The 26,388-nt window shown below is 46.2% G+C and overlaps 1 protein-coding gene across 3 annotated transcripts in view; it reads right to left on the bottom strand.

The window, feature by feature from the left end:
- The window catches only part of DOCK11 (dedicator of cytokinesis 11), a 77,251-nt gene that overhangs the window by 38,483 nt on the left and 12,380 nt on the right, over window positions 1–26,388 (bottom strand). For all 3 annotated transcript variants that reach the window (XM_062503016.1, XM_062503017.1, XM_062503018.1), the window contains exons 2-23: window positions 21,969–22,085; window positions 21,653–21,742; window positions 20,903–20,985; window positions 19,736–19,805; window positions 17,426–17,521; window positions 14,311–14,445; window positions 13,122–13,299; window positions 12,605–12,684; window positions 12,167–12,250; window positions 10,146–10,286; window positions 8,288–8,497; window positions 7,872–7,994; window positions 6,817–6,899; window positions 5,227–5,349; window positions 4,969–5,045; window positions 4,283–4,467; window positions 4,142–4,207; window positions 3,888–3,980; window positions 3,364–3,487; window positions 2,034–2,155; window positions 1,537–1,623; window positions 198–287 (exon numbers count right to left, since the gene is read on the bottom strand). In XM_062503016.1, the coding sequence (XP_062359000.1) occupies window positions 198–287; window positions 1,537–1,623; window positions 2,034–2,155; window positions 3,364–3,487; window positions 3,888–3,980; window positions 4,142–4,207; window positions 4,283–4,467; window positions 4,969–5,045; window positions 5,227–5,349; window positions 6,817–6,899; window positions 7,872–7,994; window positions 8,288–8,497; window positions 10,146–10,286; window positions 12,167–12,250; window positions 12,605–12,684; window positions 13,122–13,299; window positions 14,311–14,445; window positions 17,426–17,521; window positions 19,736–19,805; window positions 20,903–20,985; window positions 21,653–21,742; window positions 21,969–22,085 (2,457 nt within the window). The remainder of the gene's footprint in view (window positions 1–197; window positions 288–1,536; window positions 1,624–2,033; window positions 2,156–3,363; window positions 3,488–3,887; window positions 3,981–4,141; window positions 4,208–4,282; window positions 4,468–4,968; window positions 5,046–5,226; window positions 5,350–6,816; window positions 6,900–7,871; window positions 7,995–8,287; window positions 8,498–10,145; window positions 10,287–12,166; window positions 12,251–12,604; window positions 12,685–13,121; window positions 13,300–14,310; window positions 14,446–17,425; window positions 17,522–19,735; window positions 19,806–20,902; window positions 20,986–21,652; window positions 21,743–21,968; window positions 22,086–26,388) is intronic.

The raw sequence follows: 26,388 nt of genomic DNA, 5'->3' as shown, positions 1-26,388 counted from the left end.
TGACAAGATAGAATGAATGTAGGGACATGAAAAAACATTTCATTTAAATACTAGCCCATCTGATAGGATAAAGCAAGAGTAAGGGTAGTGCACAATGCACTGGCCCAGCAAGGATGTGTTTCCACAGGGCAGGATTCTGGGTATTTGCTGACAGTCTGTAAAAACACAAAAGAAGCCCAGAGACAGACACTGTTCACCTTTAAGTATTTAACAAGGTCTCCTGGCACTTCCTTAGCTCCCGCCTGAACCAGCTGGCAGTAGTGGAAGAATTTATGCAAGTGCATGTCCTGGAAAAGATAAACAAGTTCAATTCAGCAGCCTCGACATTTGTCAGCCCCTACTTTGCCACTTGCACTTGGAAATCTGGTGACTTACCTGCAGCAGTGGGCCAAGTCCCCAGCAAACCCCATGTCCCTGCCAGTGGCACCTCTGATCCCCAGCTGCCATCTCCCAGTGCTGCTCTCTGTCTTTTCCAACATACCCATCCACTCCTTAGCCCCTGGCTCCCAACTAACCTCAATATTAAGCACAAAACTTCCAGCAGTGTTAAAATTTTCCTGTGCTTGTACTAGCCTGAGCCCCAATCACCAGCCAACACTGACCTGGAGAAACAGAAGCCCCCTCAACAGCTGCAGCTCACAGAAACTGCTTCACCACCTGCACCACCAGCCTCCTACTGTCCATCTGAGACAGTCTCCTTCCCACTACTCTCCCTCCTTCTCTAAGGTTGGATTTAATTACTGGGTTATTTAACTCTGAAAAGCATCTGGAAATGTAATTTGGTGGGAAGCACAACTACTGTGCTGCTCTCAGTGCAATACAGAATCAGTAAATCTCCAAAACAGAATTAGATGCTGAAAGCCATTTGCTCTGAATGTAAATGTAGCTGATGACATCCAGCCAAGGGCATTCCCCCAGGAGCAGTGCTGACAGGAGGTGCCCTAAAGAATGTGCTGGGGATTTTTGCTGCACATCACATGAAACTTAGGGAAGCCCACCATTACCATAAGACAGCAGAACACTCTAGGACTTGGTAAAAAAAACAAGCCTGAACTGCCTTCAAAGGGAAACCAGGACAGTTTTCTTGTGTCTGCTGTTGTTAGAGAACTTTTTAAAAAAACCTTAATAAAAAGTCTAATACTAGCTTGGACTTGACAATCTTAGGTGCCTTTTCAACGTTAATGATTCTACAGTTTGGGGAAACCCCTCACATCCACCAGTTCTATCTTTTGCATCATTGAAGCAGGTCATTTGCTCAAATGTTTTCTTGGTCCTGCCAGTTATAGTGCAACTTGCCAAGGAAACATCAGCCTCTCCCTAGGCTCATTCCATCACACAATTGGCTCATCCCATCCAGCCAAGGAGCAGATCCCTACAAGTAATCCCAGCCATGCTGCTTCAGAAGGATCTCAGTGCTGCTTTGCAAACAGGTACCAGGGCCCTCTTTCCCACATCACCTATGACTTAGCTGCAGTAGAGACACAGCAATCTTGTCCTTTGCATTTGTGCTGGAAGTTTTTAAGGTGTTTGGCTTACCTGGGTGTAAATGGTTGAGTCCAAATGGATTCTGATTTTAAACAGTGGCTTTGCTCCATCCACCCACTTTGCATCCATGCTGGGCTGCTGTGAACAGACAACATCCAAGTACTTGGTTTCAGACTGTGGTGAGAAGGTAGCTCTGTGCAGACACCTGGTCAGAAAGTACTGGCTGGGGTAGAAGAAGGGGCTCAACCCCAGCACAAACACCACCTTCCCCATGAAAACATGCACACAGAGCACAGGCTCACTCTCATGCTCTCTGCCATCTGCAACAGCTCAGCCCACCACAGAAATACTCTCTGCAACCTGCATAACCAGAGAAAGCGGAATTAAAGGTATCCTAAGAACTTAATTTAAGCCTTGGGGGTGCCCTGAAGCAGAGATTTTTTTCAGCTGAGCAAAGCATCAACAGAGACCCAGAATTTACAGTGGTAACAAAAGCTCAACTTTCCTCTTCCTTTTCCACTCAAGCCCATTCTAGATGGCCCTCCTACCTTCCGTGAGTCTGTGTCCCCAAGGCCCAGGTAGCCAGGGGGGAGGCAGGAGGACACTGGCAGGTGCCGCTCCAGGGTGAGGATCCGCCCGTCCTTCAGCAGCGGCGCCCAGGAGAACCCCACTGCAGAGGCAACCATGGCAGCAGAGTCAGCACACACACAGGAACATGGCCAGCTCAGACAGAGCTCTGTCACAGTGAGCACACACACACAGGAACATGGCCAGCTCAGACAGAGCTCTGTCACAGTGAGCACACACACACAGGAACATGGCCAGCTCAGACAGAGCTCTGTCACAGTGAGCACACACACACAGGAACATGGCCAGCTCAGACAGAGCTCTGTCACAGTGAGCACACACACACAGGAACATGGCCAGCTCAGACAGAGCTCTGTCACAGTGAGCACACACACACAGGAACATGGACAGCTCAGACAGAGCTCTGTCACAGTGAGCACACACACAGGAACATGGACAGCTCAGACAGAGCTCTGTCACAGTGAGCACACACACACAGGAACATGGACAGCTCAGACAGAGCTCTGTCACAGTGAGCACACACACACAGGAACATGGCCAGCTCAGACAGAGCTCTGTCACAGTGAGCACACACACACAGGAACATGGCCAGCTCAGACAGAGCTCTGTCACAGTGAGCACACACACACAGGAACATGGCCAGCTCAGACAGAGCTCTGTCACAGTGAGCACACACACACAGGAACATGGACAGCTCAGACAGAGCTCTGTCACAGTGAGCACACACACAGGAACATGGACAGCTCAGACAGAGCTCTGTCTCACCCTGTGAAGTCCAAACCTGCAGGTGTGCAATTGCCTTCAGCAAGTGATCAACCACATCAATGTCATTAAAACACCTTTAGCTGGTGCATGAAATTCAGACACAGCAGGAGTAGATGTGAGGGGCAGCAGCACTGTGTGAGCCACGGCTGTGCCCATGATGAGGGCTCTTTGAGGATTGGATGAAGGGAGAGGTTTCCCAACCAGAGGGACCCAAGTGTGCACATGCCTCTTGTTGGTAGGATCAGCCCGAGACCCTGATCTCACAGCAAGTTTATATTGGTGACTTGCCTGACAACAGCACATTTATGCAAATCAAGTCAGGAACATACAGGAAGAGCTGTCAGACCACAGCAAAAATTTGACCTTTAATATAAACTAAAAACATGGAGTTTATTCCATTTTAGACCTACAGTTTTGTATTAGGTTACTTCTAGAAAAGAAGATAGACTGGAATGTTAATAATTTTTTTTTCATTTATCTTGGCCTTTTACACTTCAACAGAAGTAATTTAAGCATTGAACATACCTTGAGTTTCAACGGTGTCTTGTTTTTTCGATGTTGCCTTTGTATTAATTTCACAGCTGACATGATAGAAGGTGAAAAGCAAATGATGCTTTTGATGGAGGTGAATTGGAAGCTCAATTTTAATCTAAAATGATATCATGATAGATCAGACTGTATTTTTAGTTGTGGAGTAATATTTTAGTTCTATTTCATTTCACAAATGTTAGGTTGTATGTAGTTACAAAAGACACATTCTTACCCATCTTAAATAACTCCTAACATTTTCATCACATTTGCAACATTACTTATTAATGGGGGTGTGTGATTGGAGTGCACAAAGCATGACAGTAAAGACAGCAGAAAACAAACTGACATTAAAAATTGACAAAGGCTCTGGCTTTGCTGAGCCCTTCTGCTGAGGCAAAGGGCTGGTGATTTTCTTTACCCGTATTTCACCCAGCCCAGGAAAAAGAGGTATCCTGAAAAGCCCCTTGTGGTTGTGGAAAATCCAGGAAAATCTGCTGCTCCCCACACTTTGCTTTTACCTCATCATAGAACTCGGGGCTCTGGTTGTGATGCAGCACTGCAGCATATGCATTTGTGGTCAGCAGAGGGCCCCCGGGTTTGCCATATATGCACTGGAAACACAAAAGAAGAGCTGAATTTGGGGTCCTGCTACTCTAAATCAACTGGCCAAATTAAACCAGTGATCATGCAAACTGCCCTGCTCAGCCTGGCTGGTACAGAACACCCAGCAGTGGCCAAATGGCAACCCTGTTAACAGGTAACATTAACCCACCTTTAATGGCCTGGCATCAGCTTCATCTGAATCCCTGAACTCAACACAGACAGCAATATTCCTTGCCTGAAATGGGGGACAACAAGAGGATGAGCAGTAGCATCACCCCAGCCCACACCAAGCCAGCTGCAGGTCCCTCACCTTTGCAAACACCTTCTGGTTCTCATACTTCAAGTGCAAGGGGTAGACATAGAGGTGGTTTTTGTAGACAGTGAAGGGGTAACAGTATTTTGCAACTTCTGGGACAAGCTCTTCCACTTCAACTGCAATGTCCTCACAGCCCTTCTCAAAAGGTTTTATAGGAACATAAGAAGCTGTGAAACAATCTGTAAGAGAATAAGAACAGAAAATCTAGGTCCACTAGAAAAGTCTTTTGGACAGGAGATTAGCCTACATAACCTGCGACAGAAGTTGCCAAAAGCCCATGGAATGACACTGAACACATCACAAGTCCTTTCTTTGCTTCAGTTTCTTTAAATGCAAGCTAAAGAATCACAATGATCATGTTTGCAAAGCCCTACAATATTACGGATCAAAAATGTCATATGAGATTGGTGCAAAAGCAGGCAGCTGGCTTCCTTTGGATTTCTGATGTGATGGCCAAATTGTAAAGCAGATCAATCCCTCAGGTAAATCTCTGCACTCGGACCACATCCCCTCCACAGAAGGCATCAGTAAGACTTGCAAGTCAGTGGCTGTGCTGAATTACTCATTTCTCATAGCAGCCCTGAGAGACTCCTGTTAATGAAACAGCAAAATCCCCCCTAAAAGCATTAACTCCTGAAGCTCAGGCCATAAGCATTGATGTTAAGATCCAAGATCCTTACTTGTGAAGTCTAGTGGGATGTCTTTGATGATGATATTTAACTGGGCTGGAATGACCTGCAGTTTTGTCTTCTCTGGTCTGTGTTAGGGAGGAAGGAACAAGAGTGTGAACCTTGAAAGCTCAGGTGCTGAGCACATAATCATCATTTTTTGCTACCCTCCAAGTATTTTAGAAATTGTCAGCTCATGCTTACACTTGACTGTTTAAAAATGTATGTTAAAATGCCTGTCCAGCCCTTCCACCAGTCTCTCACACTTACTTCTTATACTCAGCTAAAAGCTTCAGCATATCTTCATTTGAGAGTTTGCCACTGTCTTGCTTGTACAGGGGTGAGAATTTTCCATCAGCATCAAGAGTGCCCTGGGAGTCTTTGAAAACTGGTCTGTAGAAAAGAAGAGGTGGATTTTCTAAATGTTGGTAAACATACAGACACTGAGGTCTTTGACAGATCTGAAAGGCAGTTCATCAGGCAAGAGGTTCACTGGTCTGTGACCTCTCCCAGTACCTCAGACCTGACTGCTCTCCCAGCCTGACTGGTGCTTAGACCCCACTCGGGCTACAACTGTCACATGAAATCACATGGGACATCATTACCCATTCCCCCCTCTCCAGCCAGGTCAGAACATATTCAGCCCATTTCCAAGCCTGGTCCACAGTCACAAACACCCTTCCATCCCCTCCCATTAACACCAAGTGGCAAAGCATCTTCCCACTTGCAATGGGGTCAGAGCACAGAAATCCTCCTAGGAAGGAGTGCACAATAAAAACCAGTTTTGGGACATGCATCAGCTTCCTCCTGAAGTGACAGCAGGAGACTGGACTCTGCCCTGGATGAATACCAGCACCTCTACCCTTGAAAATAATGGCTGTCTGTATATAGTAAGAACATTAAAGCACCTGCACTCCCCTTCTGTGCAAGCACTCTCCTCTGAGACCTACAGGGGAAATGTTCCATGGATGCAGAGCAACACAGCTCCCCACATCAGCCCACTCAGCCCCTTGGTGTCCAAAAGCAGCTCTTTACCCAGCAGGAATAAACCTGAACCCAGGCTCAGGTTCTAAGTCAATTCCCACTGAGAACCCATCATTAGGGTAAGGGTCCATTTGGAAGAGGGCTGAGTGCTGGGTACCAGGATCCAGCTGCATCCCAAAACCACCATCTCAAAGATGAGCAGGTAGAAACACAGGAACATCCAGTTCAAGAATACACACTGCAAGCAGTATACCCCCAAACTCCAGCCCACCGTGACAGCTTTCTGTGTTCCTATGTCATTCCCAGCCTTTTAGTCAGCACCAAAATGCAATTTAGCACTAGGAGGCAGTAGATGATCTTGCCTTCCTCTGAGATTTAAGAGAGTTAGCACTGACATACTTACCAGTCCCAGCAAAAGAACAGCAAGGGAATGGGATCACTACCTCCAGCCATTCCCATGAACATTAATTAAAGCAGACTTTAAGGCAGAAAACAAACCCTGTGTGATTGCCCCTGCCAGACTGGGAAGTCCTCTGCTTTCATCCCATCCTCGGCAATGGCTGGTGCCAGGAGGGAATTTCTGCAGTGATTCCCTTGGTAGCATGGGATGGTGTATTTTGTCCCCAGAAATGTTCTGCTCTAATAGCAGTAGCTACAGGTCAATAGGCAGGTTACTGCCTTCCCAGCCCTAGCAATGTTTACTTTTTAATATTTTGTTTCTAATTCTAGACAGAGCATTTCAGGCCAATCCCAATTCTTTCTTGGGAGCACTTGGCCATTTGCCCAGCCGTGTCCCAGGTCACTCTCAGCAGCAGCTGCAGCTCCCACAGTGGGCAGAGCCCAGCCCAAGGGCACAGCCCAGCCCGAAGCACTGACCTGGCAGCCCAGCCAAAGGGCATCCGGTACTGTCCCAGACGGCTGCACACCTGCTTGGCCACCTTATGGACCTTCTGGGCCGTCTGCAAAACATGAGAGAGGCAGGTCAGCGTGTGCCAGGACCTCGGGGCTGCCCCAGAACAGCACTGAAGGGTGCTGCAGCCTCCAGGGAGGAGCATCTCCCTGTCTGCTCCCCAGGCACCAGTGCAGCTGACAGCCAGCCCTGGCTGCCACTTCACACCCCCTCCAGCTGGTACTTCACAAAGCAATAGCAAACGTTGTGGGCAGTCATGTTAAACCTCCTCAGGATTGAGCTGTCAGGCTATCAGTGCTCTACTTGCCAAAGGGTATCAGTTTATTTTCCACAACTGACTTACAAAGTGTGCCAAGGGAATGCCATCATTACCAGGTATTCTATAATTGTCTCTTCAGGAATTAGTCTTGACTGGCTGCAACAAGGCAGCATCAGCTCCACCTGGACTGATGGACTCCAGAAGAGACTGAATGCTGGTGGCAGCTGCAGGGCCTCTTCCTTGGGTGTCAGGAAAAATTTCACTCAAAGGGGAGCCAAGCATTGGAACAGGCTGCCCAGAGAAGTGGTAGAGGTATTTAAAACACATGTAGATGTAGTGCTTAGGGACATGGCTTAGTGGTGGAGTTGACAGTGCTGGGTTAATGATCGGACTCAATGATTTTATAGGGATTTTCCAAGAAAAGGATTCCAGGATTCTGTGCAGACACTTCATTCTGGGGATGAAGTGTCCCTCTTCCTGTCAGCCCAGGCTTTGGCATGCTGAAGTGTAATGGGGAAGGATCTGGTCCCAAATGCTTGGCTCTTTGCAAAAATCCTCTGCCTCTTTCCAGGGGAAGAAATTAAGTCTCCCAGGACAGCCCAACTGAAGCCAGCCTGGGAACAGTGCAAACAGAATGGACAAAGACTGTATTTTCCAGAAAGAAACTGAAGAACCTCAGAACCCACGTTTCAGCCCTCTGTACTCCCTGCAGCAGCAGACAGCATCACTCAGATACTCCCATGGCCCCAAAGCATGCAGTACCTTCCCAGGGTCCGAGTTTTTCATGTAGGGCTCTACACAGTGGGCAATGCTGCCCTGCAGCACCTTCTCCACACGGGCCACCAGGAAGATCTCTGTGTGAGGGTTGGTCACAGAGAACACCCCCTGCAACAGAGAGGCAGCAGCTGACACACAGCAGAGTGCACCACGGGCACTGATCATCCCACTGCCCCTCCCCACACCCCACACACACCCTGCCCTGAGCATGGCCAAGCCTTGGAAAAGTCTCCCTGGAGCTTTGCCTGTCCCTGCCAGCGAGCCCTGCGTGGCAACTTCGACACCGACCAAAGCTCAGAGAAAAGCTGGCTTCTGGTTAGCACACAGTGATAACAACACACTTCAAAGTCACTGAAAAGCCTCAGCAGTGACACAGAATGAGGAGAAAGTGAGATATTCACCCGTTTTATGTAGTGCAGGTAGGACTCAGGGACCCCGTGCACAAAGCTCTGGCCAGGACACTGTCCCTGGGAGCCCTCTGCTCTGGGCTCTGAGTTATCCAGCAGCATCTCCCGGACAGACGGAGGGTTCAAGTCCACGTGGAAGTCAGCTGAAATCTTGCAATTACTTTTCAGGTCAAATAATGCCAAGCTTAGGAAAAAGGGCTCAACCTGGAAATTTTATTGAATATGTGTGTCATAAGAAATGCACAGAACAGGCTCAAGAGTATCAACATGCAGTGCTTTCCCTGATAAGGAAACTGGGAACCCTCTGCTTCTGTTTGTTCCTTTAGTTTGGTACACCAGCATTTTACAGAACTGTGACACACAATCCATGTTTATTTGCTTTATAAATATACAGATCCATTTTTTTCCTGCACCTTCTTGTGCTTTGATCCAGTCAGCTTGAAAAAAGTTATATGAAATATAAAGAATGAAATCCATATTTTTTTACCTAAATAGTAAACTATGAAGTCAGGAAGAAAATATGAACTCGATTTATTGGAGCTGTTTATTGTTTTGCAATAAGAAATCAGCTTAAGAGCATTTATGATCACCTGCTAAAGATCACTAAATTTATTTTATTTAAGTCCATCAGCTCTGGATGGCTCAACTGTGATACTCAAAATGTTCCTCAGATGCTATCCCAGGGAGGAAAGTTAGCTCTCCCAGCCAGGAGAGCTCAAATATAAGGCTGACACTGCTGAGGAAATGCATGTGCAAAATCTGCCAAAATCTGGCTTTGTATCTACTGACCTTGACAGCACCAGGCAAGTGGCAGTAACTCATGTATTTCTAATTCAAACACCCTAGTAGGCTTACATCCATGGAAAGACAAAAATGCAGGCCTGAAGATAAAACTGTAGCATGCCCAAGACATTCCAGCATGACTTGGAGGCATTACATTAATGCTGAAAATGTGCTGATTAAGTCTCATTCTGGACCTGGTTGAGGAGGGATAACAAGAACCTTTGCTATTAGCAATGCATCCATCTGCTGGGAATTACTGAGCCTGGAGTCATGTCTCAGAGCTGCCAATACGAAAACACCACAAAAAAGCCTTTGTGATTCTACCAGGCATCAGACAGGGCAGCATCAGCAGAGATGGGGCAGTGCTGGTGCCTCTGCCTCCCCTGCTGCTCTGCACCCCTGCAGAATGGGCTGACTCCAACCAGAGCAAGTGCAGGACATGACAGCAGAGATTTGTTTTGGGAGGAAAGACTGAAGGAGACTGGTCTGCTCAGCCCAGCAGAACGAAGGCTGAGGTGAGATGTGATGGCTGTCTACAGACATCAGAGGCTCAGCAAATACAAGAGTGTTTTAGGCTAAGTCACAACTTTGGCACAATAACAAATGCATATAATAAAGTAGCTGTGAATAGAGTTAGGCTGGGAGTCAGATGAAGGTTCCAGAACAGGGAAATTCCTTGCCATGAGGGGAAATGAAATAAAACACAGCCATGAGTGGTCTGGAGATGGAGCTTAATCATTTACCAACAGGACTTTCACAGGGGTGCAGAATTTGGCAGACACACACTCCCCATTCCCTGTGTCCCTGAACCACATGTTTCCCAGCAGTCTCAGTTTCTGGCAGGTTGAGGCATATCAGCACAGACCCTATCCCTAAACACGTTTTTGGAACACCAAAATACCAAGGCAAACAAATCCTGCAATGACTCTGGGCCAGCAGTCACTGCCTGTCCAGGTCCCACTGGTGCTCATGGCAAAACAGGATTGCTTTTGCAGATTAATTTGCCGAGGTATTTTCTTGCTGGTGATAGGAAAAGAGACAAAGCAGGACATGCTGGAGCTCCCCTTACGTTGGTGGGTCCTTCTTCTGCCCTGTCACCCAGCTGAGCAAGGAGGTTGAGGGAGAAGTCCTGGCAGCAAACCACAAAGCGCCTGCTGCACTTTTCCTCAAAAGGCTTCACGTCTGGCTCAATCCCTGAGAAATCGAGTTTCTAGACAGCAAACAAACAAATCTGGTCTCATCAAAAAAGAAAACAACCCCCTGAATAATGTTAAGGGACCACATTACTGCCAATACTATCTTTATCAGTTTTTTAAGTGGCCCGAAAGGTACAAGACATTCACAAATAAATGCAATTTAATGATGTTACACAAAGGCATTCAAGACATTAATTCATGGGTATGCATCAATTTTTAGCAACCTGTTTTGTAGAGCACAGCAAACTAAACCTCAGAATTATTTCAGTTCCTTCCTGCTTTGTTGTAACCCAGGGGATCTTCCCAAAAACCACTTAGAGCTTGGGGAAGAAAGCAGAACATAAGACAATGTTACAATCAGAAAAAGATCTTCCACCATGAAGGTATGACTGGGTTAGAGATGGCCCCTGTGCTTGAAATAGAGAGAAGGCACACGGGGATTGTAAAAAACATTTCAAAGTGGAAGGCATGTCCAGCAGCACAGCAGTAACTGGTATGGGTAGAAACAACAAACAGTGTCTGGCTGGGAAATCCAAACATACTCAATTATCATTACATATTATATATATTATTATATATATTATCATTTTATACATATATATATATATATATCTCACCTCCTCCCTAACCCAGAACACCCATGCCTGGTCTGTGCCTCCACATCCACCCTCCTCAAAGAGCAGGAACACTTGCAACCAAAGACCCTCAGCCTTTGGCACACCCATTGTGCTGGGCACTGGGGACAGAGCTACCAAACACCCCTAAATACCAGCAGGTATTTTTGTTTCCCTTATTTTCTTTTCATTAGGAAAGTACATTCCTGCTCCCAGTTTCCTTAGCACCAGGCATACAAGTGTGCATGTACCAGCACTGACTGGAGCAAAGATTCTGAATGTCTGGTGTTACAGCAGATCCAATTGACCCACACCAGAATGAAGTGCTCTGGGTATAGAAAGAGGGCAATGAATTCAGCCTAACTATTTGATCAGGTAAAACAAGTTATCTTAGATGCTCCACACTGAGTAATATTTCCATTTTTATTATCTGACTAGAATATAGGAAGCTTCTCTAAAAAAAAATAAGTTCATTCTGTTAGACTAAAGAACTGCCAGGAGAAAAGCTCATTTTGTATAACTAAACCTTTTAAAGGCTAATTATATTTCCCTGTTGAACCAGAATGTTCTATTGTACAGGTGTGAACATGCCAAACCAGAAGGAGAACCAGAAACAATGACATACCCTGGAACATTTCTCTAAAACTCTGTTAGCAATTGCAACTCATTCCACTGAAATCTCACACCTGGACCTTGGCAGAGAATTCAGGTTCAAAGCCAAATAAAAAACAGACCAATAGACAGCCCCCTACTCCAGTGCCTCAGACCAGCACAGGGTGCTTTTTCAATTTGTCTGTCCCTACATTTGATAACTCCCTGAAGACTGAGGCTCTCACTGTAAACCCTTGCCATGGCCTTTGCCACCACTGCTCCCTGCTCCAGATGTGCTGAGCCCATGCAGCATTGCAGGTATCCATGCAATACCTCTTCTACTACTTCTTCTTGCAAGCATGAGAACCTCCCAGAGCCCCAGAGAAAATCTGGTTTGAAATCCAGCAACATCAAGATGCATCACACAAATGCCAGCAAGGCTGGATGAGGTCCCTGTGTGGGGCTGGGGCAACTCTCCCCTGTATCTGAGCTACCACCTGAGCACTGACATCTCATTCTGCTCTCACTGACAGGAATATGGGCTGCACTTCTGTTCTCCACTGGAAAATTGCTTCTGTTCTCCACTGGAAATGCTGCTTCTGCAGGCAAACACCGTGGCCATGCAAGGGGACAAGGGAGGCACGACAGAGTGATCAAAACCTCACATTGGTAAATGTGGGAATGTTTACCTGGACTTCTGGGTCAAAAGAAAAGATGTTTTGTCTTCCATCATTTCTGCTCAGTTTGTTTATTTGATCTGTTTCTCTCCCGTACTAGGACAAAGGAAAGCATTGATATTAGTGCCTGGCCACACAGAGGCAAACACTCATTATTGGGAAAGAACTGAGTCAAAATAAAATAATTCTTTTTCAGGTTGCCTTTGTGATACGTGAGCTGATGCAAAGCACTGGCATGGTGCAAGGACAGTACAGGGATGTGGCTGTGCTGAAGGAAAAAGCAGGCAGAAGCCATGGGACAGACAGGTGGGATAAACAGAGACCCCACCAGGACTTGGTGCCTGCCCAGCTCCCCCAGAGCTGGAGACACAGAAAGCAGAAAACCCCTCTCCCAGATAATCTGGACAGAAGTAGGTGTGGGCAGGGAGAGTGACCCTGGAAAGATAGTACCTTCATCAGCTCTGGATGCATGCTTCTCTCCAGGCTCTCCAGGATGTTCTCTGACTTTCCCTGCGTGCTTGATTCATCATCTGCAAGGACACAAGAAACAGATGTTCAAAACAACTGCAGGAGCACTGCTCTGCCAGAAAGCATCCTGCAGTATTTGCTAACAATAGCACAGAAACAGTTTACAGAGACTTTTCCATTCCTTGGGAGTAAGATTTTTCCATGCATTACCAGTATCAAAGTGTACTATTACAGTCTGCTAGGTCTGTCCAAAGCTGAACTTCAGCACAGAGCCAATTTTCCAGGAGCTTTGAAACTTTGCCATGAATTTCCCATCCAGAAAAAGGGTCCATTTCCCTCCACTTTTATTCCTCAGACTATTACCTGTATTATACTAATCCTCTTTGCATGATACTTGTGTCAGCCACAATTCTTGCTTTAAATACAGTACAGTATACACTTCTCCAGGCACTCTGCTTGTATCCTGCTGGAGAAGGGAGGTGTTTGTTTACAAACTGACCTTGCACAGATTCCACAGCATCTTTCTTCTCTTGCACCAAACTCTCAGTATTGCTCTGAATTATCTTCCTCAGAGTTACCAGCCATTCCTCCATCTCCTGCTCAGTTTCAGCTGCAAGATAGTGGCTGTACTTGTCTATTGTCTTCAGCTCAAATGCATAGCGGCGCATCTTGGGACACTGAACAAACAAACAAGAGATTATGTAACATTCTCCTCAAAAACCCAGCACAGTACCTGCCACACAGCTCCTCTCTTGGAAATCATCCTGAGCTGAAATGCCACAAAATACGAGGCAGGCACCCTCCCTGACACAGCAATCCAGCTGCAATCACAGAAGGCTGCATGGCTTGAGCAGTGCACAGGTCCATGGTCAGCTACCCTCAGTGAAGGAAAGCCAGACTGTAGTACAGACATTGCACCAAGAAGCAGGAACAGGCTCCTTCTGATGTCATCAGACCTTTAATATTTACCCAGAGAAGCCAGGAACTGGATTTGTCTGACGTGGTAAGTAATGCTGCACTCCAGAATCCTTAGAGACATCTATCTTAAAAAAGCAAGTGGTACAATGCAGCTTTTTGGAGCTGTGCTGGCCTTCAAACAGCATTTTCCAGCCAGAAATCAAGGCAAATCTGATGCAATTTGGGAAGTACATCCCATCCATCACTGAGGTGTGTGCATTACTGCTTTTACTGTGTTCAGAAAGATAAATGGAAACTCACAGCTCTGACTCATCCATGCTGAAGCAAACCACTGGGGCAATTTAAGCCACCCTGCACCACACTCAGTGCTTGAAGCTTCTGCAGAAATACCAAGGGCAGAAGGCAGAGCAGCAATCCACTGCTGCACTTCACTCTAGCACAACTAAGCAAACCCAGGATTAAGACCTGTGCAAACACCTGCTCCTAAAACCTTATGAGCCCTGAGCAGGTCCTAAATTCCAAAGGACTGCATGCTTTCATGGACTTATCAAGATATAGCTTAAGAAACAAGAAGCTGGTGCAAGCAGCAATTAGAGGAGGAAGGTGCCCCAGATAAAGTAACATCATTTACTTACTGGCCTGTTGATCAGCTTAGCTGACCAGCTTTGGGTTAGTTTGCAATTCCATGCCTTCAGACCTCGAGAGAGCAGGCCTATCTCAGAACCAGGAATCTGTAAGTCCATGTAGAGCCACACAGAAAGGACACCTACCTGAACCACATCATTGCAAGCATCCAAGAATATGCAGCCTTTGGATTCTTTTGAAATTTTCTCATCTTTGTAGGAATTCAGAATATAGGAGCCATCCGTGAGCTGTGACAAGTAAAAATACCTCCTCTTGAATACCTGCAAAAATACAAATTCTTGCTCGGATGAGTATTCATTGCGCTGTACATCACAAACCAAGGCCACAGCTTCCATATCTGCCCTCCCTGCTATTGAGAAAACACTGTAACATGAAACACTGCTGACTCTGGAGTGTTTCAGATTCATCCATTTGAATATGGTTTACTTTTACAAAGAGACATTTCCATCATCTTTAATTTTAATGCCCTTGTTGTTATTATAAGTTTGCCCATCTAAAGCAATGCCCCAGGGCCTTAGAGAGAGCTCACCTCTCAGCTGGCTCCAGCCTCATTTCTTTACAAAGTAATGCTGCACAGTAAATTCAGATCAGCACATTACTTGAAGATCCATCCCACCCTAGAGCAGGTATTTCCAGAGCCCTTTTCATATAGACTTCAGTTAGAATTACAAAGCAACTGTCTGGAAGACTTAGGAACAGAAATGTGGAAATTCCTAGCACTAAAATGAAAGCCAAGGGACAATGCAATCTATTCAACTGTTTGGGTTTTTTGTGGCTTTGGGTTTTTTTATACAAACCTATTTTCATGGACTGGCTTTGGGTTAGTGTCCAATTCCTACATCAAGAACCAGTAATTTTGGGAGAAGTGTTCCTGTGTTTGTACTACTGATTTTCATGGAGGAAAATAAAGCTCTCCAGTATCTCTGAACATCTTTCTTCATGCCTGTCAGCCAAAAACTACTGGACTATAATTCAGGAGAACATTTTGGCAGCAATTGTGGTAGCACCATATGCTGTAAGCATTTCACAGTTGCTGGGTATCTGTGTTAGGAGAATCATAAAGGAAGCCAGGTCAAGCAGCACTGCAAGTATTTCTACTGTTCTGTCTACCTGGAAGATCTCTGAATAAACACAGCATTTTTCATCCTACATGGGAGATAACAAGTAATTTCCTGCTTCTGTTATTGCTGACACTAGCACATGTTCAGTAAACCCACTTCCTTGCAGAAACCTGGGAGGGAGGATCATGCTCTGAACCATAACCATCCCTTCTGAGAGGCAACCTCTGGCATCATTTGGATGACTAATGAGCTGTAGAGATGCTCCACGGATTGTTGAACTTTAAGTTTTAAAAGATTTAACTAAACCTTTAGCTCAACAGAGCAAAAAGATACATGGGAAGCTAAGGATGTGAAGCATTAATCCAGCCTAAACACTGATTTAGCACTTCACTGAAGCAATCTCAGGAATTTTGGCAGTGATTGCTACAGAAACCCATGACAGATCTCTCTCTAGACATTACAGGGTTGATATCCCTTGTAGATATGGGATTTCATGCTAAACAGTTTGCATTTGCTGAACCCTGTTCAAAAACAAATGCAGAATCAAACAGCAAACGCTGTTCCTGTGATCTTCCCCCTGTGCAAGCACTGCTGTCAGAAATCTTTGTCAGAAGATGGTGATCATTTGAAATTAATACTATAAACCTGTGAGCAGAGGGAACGTCCCCTCTGAGGAGGCTACTGGTGCTGCTGGTGGGTACTGAGATTACAGAGGGATGGCTAAAGAACTGGGGAAGTGCATTTGGGCAAAGGAGGACAGAAGAACAATCCTGATGGTGTGGTTGTAGGACAGGCCACCAACACACTGCAAACCAGACAGGGAGAGTTGAGCCAAACCAGGGCAGCTCTCTGCAAAGGAAAGGTTGCTCTGATATAAAAGGGTGGCAGCTGTAGCCTAATGAGAGTTTGCTTGTGGCTCAGCTCTCCACAGAACACGCTGCACATGCTTAGCAACAGCGTGAGGCACCAAGAGATCAGCAAAGAACCAGCGTTCACAAGGTGGACACATCACAGCAGCCTCTCCAAGTGGTGATTAGGTTGGGGATGGTCAAAGTCCTCAGCTTGCTCACATGTGCCTTAGAGGTGTTTTGTAAGACAGCTCAGAGAACTGCTACTGACTCTCTGTACTTTGATATCAGAGTTTCACTGGAGACCTGGATCTTATTGAACTGAAGCCAGTGTAGTTCAGATAAATTCTCTGAAAGGCAGGTCTGAGGTGCAGGGCAATGAGACCAACACCACCAGAGGCTCAGGCTAGAAGGGGATCTGACTGACTACTTTGAGCACCAATGATCCTGCCTCCAGAAGTTTCAGGAAAAAAATTGCTTTAAGCTTGCTTGGAAAAGGAGAGGATCAGAAAACCCTTTTCTGTCTATCACCTTCAAGCCCATTTTAAAATTAAAATTATCCCTATGAACAGTCCTGTTCTGCTTCTGAAAGCATGGAATCAAGCCTTGGAACTGTTAGGCTTTTTGAGATTTTTTTAATATATCCTTACAGAGCAGCCTTGCTGCAGCCACCCCTCAGCTGTACCACTGAGCATAACTCCCCAACAATCTCTCTGTGCTGTAACAAGGCAGCTGCATGGTGAGACAGCAGACAGGCTCTCTGCCACAGCCAAAACCTGTGGTGGATATTAAAAATCTCTGCACAGTCTAAGCAATGTCACACTGGATTACGAAGAGCAAAGAACAGGAGACAAGGCAGCTGTTGCTTTTAGGTCAGTAATGACTGCTACATCTCTGCAGTAATATCACCCCTACTGTAAAAGCAAAGATTTATCGTTTTATTTTAAAGCTGGCCTCTCTACATGTTTCCTACCAGCAAGGAAACTATCAATTCAGAAAGCTGTCTTTGCAAGGCAGCTGTTTCACTTATCCCAGCTCCCTTTCTCTCCTGGGCCTCAGCTGCTCATCCACAAAACAATCTTGCTTTACTGGAACATGCTTCACCTTCTTGGTTACCTTGATTGTCATGGTCCAGCGTGCACCAGTCTCACATGCTGGGGAGGGGAAGGTCAGGAAGTGTTGCCAGACTGGGTTTTCCAGTCCACCATGGGATACAAGAGGGGCAGATGCCCATCCAAACCCCAACCCAGCTGTTGTGCTCCTGGGAGCTTTGGAGACGTGGCCTGAACTTCACCTCATGCCTTGTTCATGAGTAACTGAATCAGACTCACCTTCATGGTAACAGTGATGGTGCTGTTGACATTTGCTTTGTGCAGCCAGCCCTGCTTTATCACACCACCCTTCTGCGAGCACAGGGAAGAGGAATCCTGAAAGACAGCAAACAATGACAAAAAGAGAAGGTCAGGTAAACTGTTTCCCACAGGAAATTACCCTTGGACAAAAGGATTTGTCCACCCTGGAAAGCAATACCATTTTAACAATACAGTGACATGTAGAATGTGTAACAGGAACAGCTATGCATACAGTGCTATCACCAAAAAAAAATTATCAGGGATATTCCTTACCAATAAAGAGGCAAAGATTAGGTCACCTTTAAAAAAAGAAAGATTACATCCATTCTGATAGTGCTCCTCAGTGATTTTGCAATGAGGCCTATTGGCTCTTATGCAGTATTTCAAAACTTAGGGAAGATGGAAATTTTCAAGATGGTCTGTTTAGGAAGTTGCAAAATGCAGAACCTCTGAACTTGCTCTGTCATTTCCTTTTGTCATTCTGACATTTTAAATTTCAGCAAAAACCACCAAACCCCTGTAAAGTAACTGAAATGTAGCCGGCTGATTTCACGTTTATCAAACCACAAAGTTTCAAGTGATCCAACCAGGCTGCTCTTGACACACCAGACAGGGTTTCCATCTGCTCCTGTCCCATGGTCCCAGAAAGAAGGAATGGCTCTCCATTCATACCTAAGCATTACCTCCACTGAGGAGGGAAATGAGAGCCCAAAGTGATGAAAAAAATCTCACCCTGAGGCTTCCAGTGACTCAGCAGCAGAGGCAGCCCCAGCCTGCATCCATGAAAAACCTGGATTACAGAGCCTGCTGCATCCAAAGGGGCAAGTTTTCACTCTTCTCATGTCTAACTTCCAGAGTAAATTTTCTAATTCTTTATTTCCCTGGGTATAACAACCCATGATTTCTCCTTTATAATGGTTTACCCTCTTTCATCAAGAGATTTCTTGTACTCGAATTTCCATTACACAACTCTAATGCAAATGTTCTGTCGGGAAACTGTAACAGAACCCTTTAGATATGGCCATGCCAAAAGATATAGACGTCAAAACATCTGTGAAAGCACTTGGAATACTCTTCCACAACAAACCTCAGTAACTTCCCTTGTTTGAGTATTTGGGACATTGGCCAGAAGAAGAAAGGTCTCCAAATGCTGATAGCGTATTTTTGTCCTTTTGCTTTTTCGGAAGCAGGCTGAAAACAGTGCACAGCAATGTCTCCAGCCCAGAGCAGATATTTTTTTAAGAGGAAGCACCTCAAGTCACTGATGTAATGCAAACCAACAACACAGCCAAAAAAATATTAAGGCCAAACTTGAGAAAACATTCCCATTTATAAAGAAGCCAATGCAGTCCAGATCTGAGGTGTGCTGGGACATACCCTGATAATTTGAGAAATGTGCATGAAACAGCCCCTCCAAATCTTTAGCTCTGCAACAAAGTTCCCTTCTCCTCTCTAAGTTCCTCAGCAGCAAGGTATTGGTGCCATGGGAATTTTAAACAGCTGGGCTAAACTTTCCCTCCATAAACAAAAACTTCCTAATATCACATGCATGGATTAATCTCCACGTGATACTTGAAACAGAAAAACACTGCCCATCCCTTCTGTAGCAAAGGAGCTATGCATGGGCAGGAAACATGGCATCTGCACCATCCAAAATAACCACCAGGTCTGAGATGTCCCAGCTGGCAGAGCCCCCAGCTCACCCCCACAGAGGAGCTCCAGGGCTGCAAATCTTCCCTAGTGCCAGCTGAGCACAAAGATGCCAACCTCCAGAGGAAGCCAACGCCTCCCAGCATTGGCACAGAACACACAGAGCAGGACTGACACACTGACAGCATGGTGGGTCAAAGTGACTGATGAAAAATTGCAGGTTATGTGGTAAACCACAAAACTTTCTAAGAGAAGAACCCCAGAATCACAGTGTAGTTGAAAAACAGACAGCCCAGTTTTAGCTCTGGACATGAAGAGTTTTCCTTAGTAACTACTTGGCTTCCTTTCTTTCCTCCTCCTATGATGCTCTGTTTCAAAGGAAAAAGCCATGAGATACATTACTAATCTTCCAGATAACTTAGGAGACCCTTGGCTCCAAGAGATTATCTCATCATACTCTGAGATAAATCACTGCCTCACTTTTGATCCCATTTTCGTAGCAGACAGCATCTCACCAGAAAACCGATCCTAGGAACTGAATTCTGGTTTGCTTTGTGAAATTAACTTTTTTATGTATTCCTGCTTTTTAACAGGAATACATTAAAAAAAAACCCAAAAAAAAACCAACCTTCTCCTTACCTCATCCTTTTCAAAGTCTTCATCAATTTCAAACACATGGCTTGGAATCTTGTCTGGCCTAAAGGATTTGCTGAAATCACAACACATTTTCATGTTTAATGACTGGAACATGAGGGTTGTATGAGCCAGCAGCTGGTGCTGGATCCAGAAGCAACAGCCAAACTGCAGGCTACAGAGCACAGAAGATAGATTTCAAGAGACCTACAGCTCCTTACAGCTGGGGAAAGCTAATTTCTGAGTGCATTTCATGGAAATTAGGCACAAGCAGTCTGTAATTAGCTTTCTCTTGTTAGCTCTTGGATTCTGCAGAGTTTTTGCTGACTTGCATTTATGGAACAAAGAGGCAGCACTCTGGTTTATCTTCCATCTTTACCAAAAAAGAACCAAGATCACGCTACAAGATAATTCACAGATTTTAGCATTATTTGATCAACAGTATGACTCCATTGCTGCTCCACATCCCCTCGAGACCCTCAGAACAGACCCACTACATCCAATTAAGAAGAAAAAGCATTTAATGAGCTTCCAGCACACGAGCAGCCTGGACAAGGGTCCAGACAAGCCCAGAGTGTGGGCAGTGAGAGCAGAGCAGGCGCCATCACAGAGAAAACAGCAATCCAGGGGAAGTCCAAGATGTACGAGCCTGTCTGAAAAACCCAATTAGCTCTGGAGCTGGAAGCACTGGCACAGCCCAGCATTTCCAAGCACATAACTCCCCAGCAGAGCCAGCACCAGCAGCAATATCACATCACCCTCTCTGTACCAGGGGCACAAGGAGAACGTGCTTGTTATGGGAACACTGTGTGAGGCACACGGGGAACATCAGCCCAGCAGGACAGTGAGGCTCCTGGGTTAGGATGTGCAGACACTGCCAACACTATTTATTTTAAATGGGTCTGGGCTGCAGTCTGTCCTCATCCCAAATGGAGAGGGTGTGCATACACAGGCGGGTGGGATGTGAAGCACTGACCCACACAGCATTGTGGGCATCTCCCTGACAGAGCTGAGGGGCAATGGCATGACAACACAAACCTCTGGCTCTAACCTGCAGAGTGACATGCCTCTGGAGGAGAGGCTGCCCGTGGGACAGGCAGCAGGGAAAGGGCAGACTGCTCCTGCTAAGCCCTGTGATCACACATCAGCATTCCAAGGGAACACAACACTTACCACGGCAACATCCGAAAGTCTCCTGAGTATTCCTCATATTTGTAGTTTACCACGAACCAGTCAGAGCTGTAGGTTTTAATGCACTGAAAGGAAAACAATACAGCTCTTACAAAGCTACAGCAAACAAAACAAAGCCCAGCACCAGTCTGAGAGGTTACACACTGCAGGGTGAGGTAAGCACAAGAGGGAAGGGCTTGGGCAAGGCTGCTTCACTTGTTTCATGTAGCAGCGTAGAATTTCATAAGGAACCTTTTCAGCACAGAGACAAAAAAATCACACAGCATCTGGCCTGCCACACAGTTACAGATTTTATATTTACATCACTCCAAGGCTCTAAAAAAGGAGTAGTGATCTGGGAAGAGAGTTTTCCAGAAAGCAAAAGTTTTCTGTCCTCAGTCTAACTCAGCACCAACCATCGCTTTTTGTTCCACTGCGCTGGAAGGGAATGGTCCTGGAGAGCAGCACTTCACAACAAACCCACAGCACTCCAGATGCTCCAGGGAAGCTGTGGATCCCCTCCTTGTCAGGCAGATGGTGCAAAGCCACACACCTTGGCTGTGTACAAAACCCACTGCGAAGACACTCTGCACATGAGATACCTGTGAGAACTCTCCTGTGCAGTGGGGCTGTGCGCCCCACAAAGGAAAAGCCAAGTGACCTGCAATCCTGCAGGTCAGGAGCTACAGCTGAGCATCTTGTCCAAGGGTTATAAAGTGCTGAAGGCAGGTGTTACATGGGCTTTGCCCCTACCTCTTTGACAAAAAGACTCTGAGCTTTCTTTAGAGCATCTTCAGGCACTGTTGACTGGACAGTCCTTCTCTGTCGGCTGATGACTGAGATCTGCAGGATAAAGCAGAACACTTTTTCAGCACAAGCTCCACATTCAGGGCTTGACATTCACTTTAAATAAATGTGGTGGGCCTAAACCACCAGTGGGTCATTTTGGTTTTATGTGTCAGTAATGCAGCCAAAATTAACATGTGGGTTGATGGTGGAAATATTCCAAGGTAAGCAGGACAGGAGATGAGTGAGCCTCAAACACGGGAAACAGCCAGAGCAAACTCACAGACACATCTTCGATGGGAAATATCAGGAGGTCCCGGAGGGGATCACTGTAGATCTGAACTCTGCGCTGAAGGATCACATTCTCATAGTCCAAGGGTTCCACCACTTTAGTTTTCTCCTGCAGGAAAAACAGACAATGAAGAAAATTACATATATGTAACATCCAAAATAACCAGTAACATTTTGTGCTTAATTTCAAACTCTGTGACCACTGGACTGCCCATGATTCAGCACTCTGATACTCCTGTGCTGCAGGTAACCTGCCCTAAACGAGGACACCACTGATGAGCATGTTTTGCAGAGAGGGAAATGAGGGGTTAAGCTCCAAGTAATAAGCTAAGGGCAGAAACAAAGCACTGTGGTGCTCTGTCTCAGCACAGTCTCTAATTTCTTAATGGAGCAAGAAAGCCTCCTGGACAGGCCATAGCTTTAACAGCTGCAAGATCCAGCATCTTTATGTCTGAGCAGCTCATCCAGCTCAGCTTGGAAGAAATACTGGCTCCTGCATGGGCTCTGCTCAGCTTGGGGCTGGTTTTGCTTGAGGAGCAGATGAGAGTTGGAATGGTGGAAGCAAGGCTGCTGCTACGACTGCCAAAGTAGGAATCTCAGCCCATGGAAGGAAGAACAGCATCCCTCTGGAAAGACAGGAAAGCCCTCTCCATAAATCGCACCCCAGACACAGCCAAAGGCTACAGTCCAGTTTTATTCCCACTCACATTTCAGGGAAGCAAGAGGAACTTCTCCAAAAAATCCCTGGAGTCACGAGCAAAAACTATTAGGAGAGATTAATTACATTCCCTATTGCACCAATTTTGTCTGTGCAACAAGTCCAGAAAACAGAACTTAGTAAAATGAGAAAAACACAACTTCTGAAGTAGACAAATGCCATCTCAGCTGCCCAGCCTGACTTCAGGTTTCATGAGCAAGAGTCAGGCTCTCAGCACTGCATTGTGAAAATCAAACTTCACACCAAAAGCCAACCAATGACTGTATAGGAATGGACACAATAAAACAGGAAACATATTCTCATCACCTTTGCCTTGTTTTGAATCTTGACCAAAATCCTGATGTTTGGCCCTGCCATGGAGAATGTTTATGAAGCCCCTGCAGCAGCACGTGATGCCGTGTGCCTCTGGACATGACATCCTAACAGGACAACATGCTTGGACTCTCCACTTTTAAAAGAGGAACATCAGATGCTTCCCCAAGGGCAGCAAAAGTTACCCTCCAGTCAAATGGCTTTTCTGGCATGAACTGTTCACCATGACTGGAGTTGAAGATGAGACCAATACAAGGTCTCTTGCTGAACACAGCACAACCTGCAGCTTAAAAACATGAGTCCCAAATGAAGACTGAAACTCAGCATTGTATAACACCACTGGATAAACAGCCACACCACCCAGAGGCCAAACAACTCAGTATTTTCTGTGACATGTGAGATAAGCAGGGAAGTCAACATTGTCTTCCATAACCAATCCTAGCTGAAGGTCCTGCACCTGTTCTGTGCCTTTGGCTCCTGGGGAACTGGGATACATTAATGAAACACCTCCTGCCTCAGACAGTATTGCATTTAAAATGTCTCCTTTCCATGCTGCAGAAATCCAGCATGAATTACCTCGGTTACCTGAAAAAGCTCCCTTCTTAATCACTCTCTGAAAACTTTACTTTACTGCTTGCACAGTCCTGAAAGGAACCTCACACTCCTCAGATTACCAGTGAGAAAGACAAAGGTCAGTCAGTAGAGAGCCCAGGCTGGGAGCCAGAGCACCCAGGGGCTGCTGCCTGCTCCCCCAGCCATCAGGGATTTGGGAATGGAGTGACAAATGCTGCCAGTCCCACTGCACACACACAGCTTCTTGCTTCTACATCCAAGACCTGAGCTCTACAGGGATTTAATAAGAAAAGAAAGAGTCCATCTGAAAAACAGGAGTCTGAAAAACCCAACAGGTAGACAGAGAAAAGGAACTCTCGGTCAGTCTCATGTTCATTAAACGCTTAATTGAATTTGGTTAATCATCTGAAACATCAGTCTTATTTCAGGATAGCACTGTCCACTTCTGAAGGTCTGCCAAGCTTTGCAAATTAATGTGAATTAACAGGACATGCATTTTCAGGTCTGTGTCCTCGCCACGACACCAGGCAGGGCCCCACAGAGCAGGCACACAGCTCTGCCAGCCTCTGATTCACTGCAGCAATCCTGGCAAAACTCAGCAGCCTTGCTGGGTTAAAGCAGTGCCATGACCCCAAGAACTCACGCCAGGCCCCCTCTCACCTCACCCTGCAGCAGCTGTGAAAGTAAATTTGAGTCCCTCTCTGAACTTTCCACATCTCTTTGGGAATGCAGGCCTTCCAGTCACACTGTTATTTTTAGTCCTTTCTTATTTTGCAACCTGGTCCTGAAACTAGGACTGTTTCTAAAGCTGTCCTTTTAAAAAGTTGGAGCTTTGATGACATTTCTTTTCTAGATCTGATGCCTCTGATGACCAGCAAGACAAAGTCCTGGCAGCCATCCTCAAGGGATTCAATGACAGTTAACGGGCAAGAGCTGAAAAGGATCCCAGATCCTCACAGGAGATGTTTGAAAACTCAGAGCACTGCCTACAATGGATTAAAAAAAAAAAAAATCCTTAAAATTTGCTGCAACCCTTCCAGTCTGGTGGATGTAATGATACTGGAAAAAAATCTGTGGTGCAGGCTGTGATCTCTGTCTGACAAACCAGTGCCAGGCCCTGTGACATGCACCTGATGCCTGATAGAGGGATGTGCACTGGCACCCAGAAGGGTTCTGCAGCACCCAGACAGGCATTTCTCCCCTGCAGCTGTCAGAAACACAGTCCCTAGGCTCCCCTTCCTCAAGGTGTACAAACTCCCTGTCTCAGCACACAGCAGCCCTCCATTCCCTGCAGCTCAGTGTTACAATGACCATGCTCACACCCAGCACATCACCCCAGCTGCCCCAGGCCACAGGAACCACAGACATGTCTCTGAAGCAAAGCCAAAAGATGTAGGTCAACCTGTTTGTTAGCAAAGCAGCTGCTCAAGGAAGGATGTGGCCCGGCTCCTGCCTGCCATCGAGGAAACAAACTCCCCCATCCATCCTAAATTGTCAGGCTGCCCAGGGTGGGCAGGCATGCTCATGTCCCTGCAAACCGACCCATGAAGTAAGGAAGGAGCCATCCCAAATATTTGGTGCCCTTTTGACCCTTTGAGGCCACACACTCCCATCAGCCAAGAAAGGCTGGAGATAAAGCTTCAAATGCTGAAAATGGGATTTCAAAGTCTTAGTTTTCCTGAAGGTTGAAGTGTACACCCCACACCACCCTGGGCTCAGATCACACTGCCCAGCACTGTCACAACAGCAGATGGCACCCACCAAAGCCATTACAAAAGCAGAGGAAAAACTATTACATTAAAGTAATTAGAGTCTTAGAAACCACAAATTCCTCCACAGGGGAAGGTAATACCCAAGTACAAAGAAATGCTGCCAGTAACAAAAATCAATCCATTTCTGCAGAAAAAACGTGCAGTGCTGCCAAAGGCATCCTGCTCTGTGGCACACACGGCTCTTCACCCAGGGTAGGCAGACACTGCACTGTGGTGCTGCTGGGCTCCTCTGAGCTCCTGAGAACAGGGCAGGGACAGGCTGGGGTGAGCTGTGGAACCCCTCCAGGGCTTCCTATGGATGCTGCACCCGAGGACACCCAGCAGCAGCAGCATCCAGACCAAAGCGCTGCAGCTCACTGTGCTGGGATAAAAAACAAGGCAAGTATCCCAGAGAAAAACAAGCATGATTTTAAACAAAGATAACTGAGAGAAGTGCACCCTCCTAGATAAGCCCACTCATCCCTCTTGAAAAAAACCTCAGGTTCAAGCCTCACACACCAGCCTGTTCCCAAAAACACATGTTGCTGTCTCTGTCCTCTGCCTGTGCCCCAGGACTGCTGAGAGCCATGCAGAGGCTGTCTGCTGTGCTGGAGCCCCCATCCACGCTGGGTCACGAGGCTCCACTTGGACAACAGCACAGGCAGAACAACAGCCTGTCTATTGGAGTATTGACTCCCCACCACAAGCGAGCTGGCTGGCATTTTAACAGGAAATTCAGAGAAAATGCTTCAACAGAAACATGCCCACAAACACCAACACAAGGCTCTGCCTTTGGCCAAGCACGAGCACGAAGAGCCCAGAATGAGGGAAAACCTAAGTAAGGTCCTCAGTGCCCTGCTTGTCCCACCACCCTCTGCCAGCCTGAGCCCAAACCCTCCCCAAGACACCAGAGAGAGAGCAAAAGGAAGGTTTAGCAAGGGAATTATCCATTAACAAAAAGGGGGGTACTTAAGTCATTTTAAATTATCACCTTTCTGCATCCATTTTGCAAAGCATGTAAAATTCCTTTTATTTGCTTTAGAGACAAGGGCTCACAA

The sequence above is a fragment of the Cinclus cinclus genome, chromosome 15, assembly GCF_963662255.1.
Source record: "Cinclus cinclus chromosome 15, bCinCin1.1, whole genome shotgun sequence".
Lineage (NCBI taxonomy): Eukaryota > Metazoa > Chordata > Aves > Passeriformes > Cinclidae > Cinclus > Cinclus cinclus.
The sequence above is the reverse complement of the archived record's forward strand: the minus strand, read 5'-3'. Positions and strand labels throughout refer to the sequence as shown.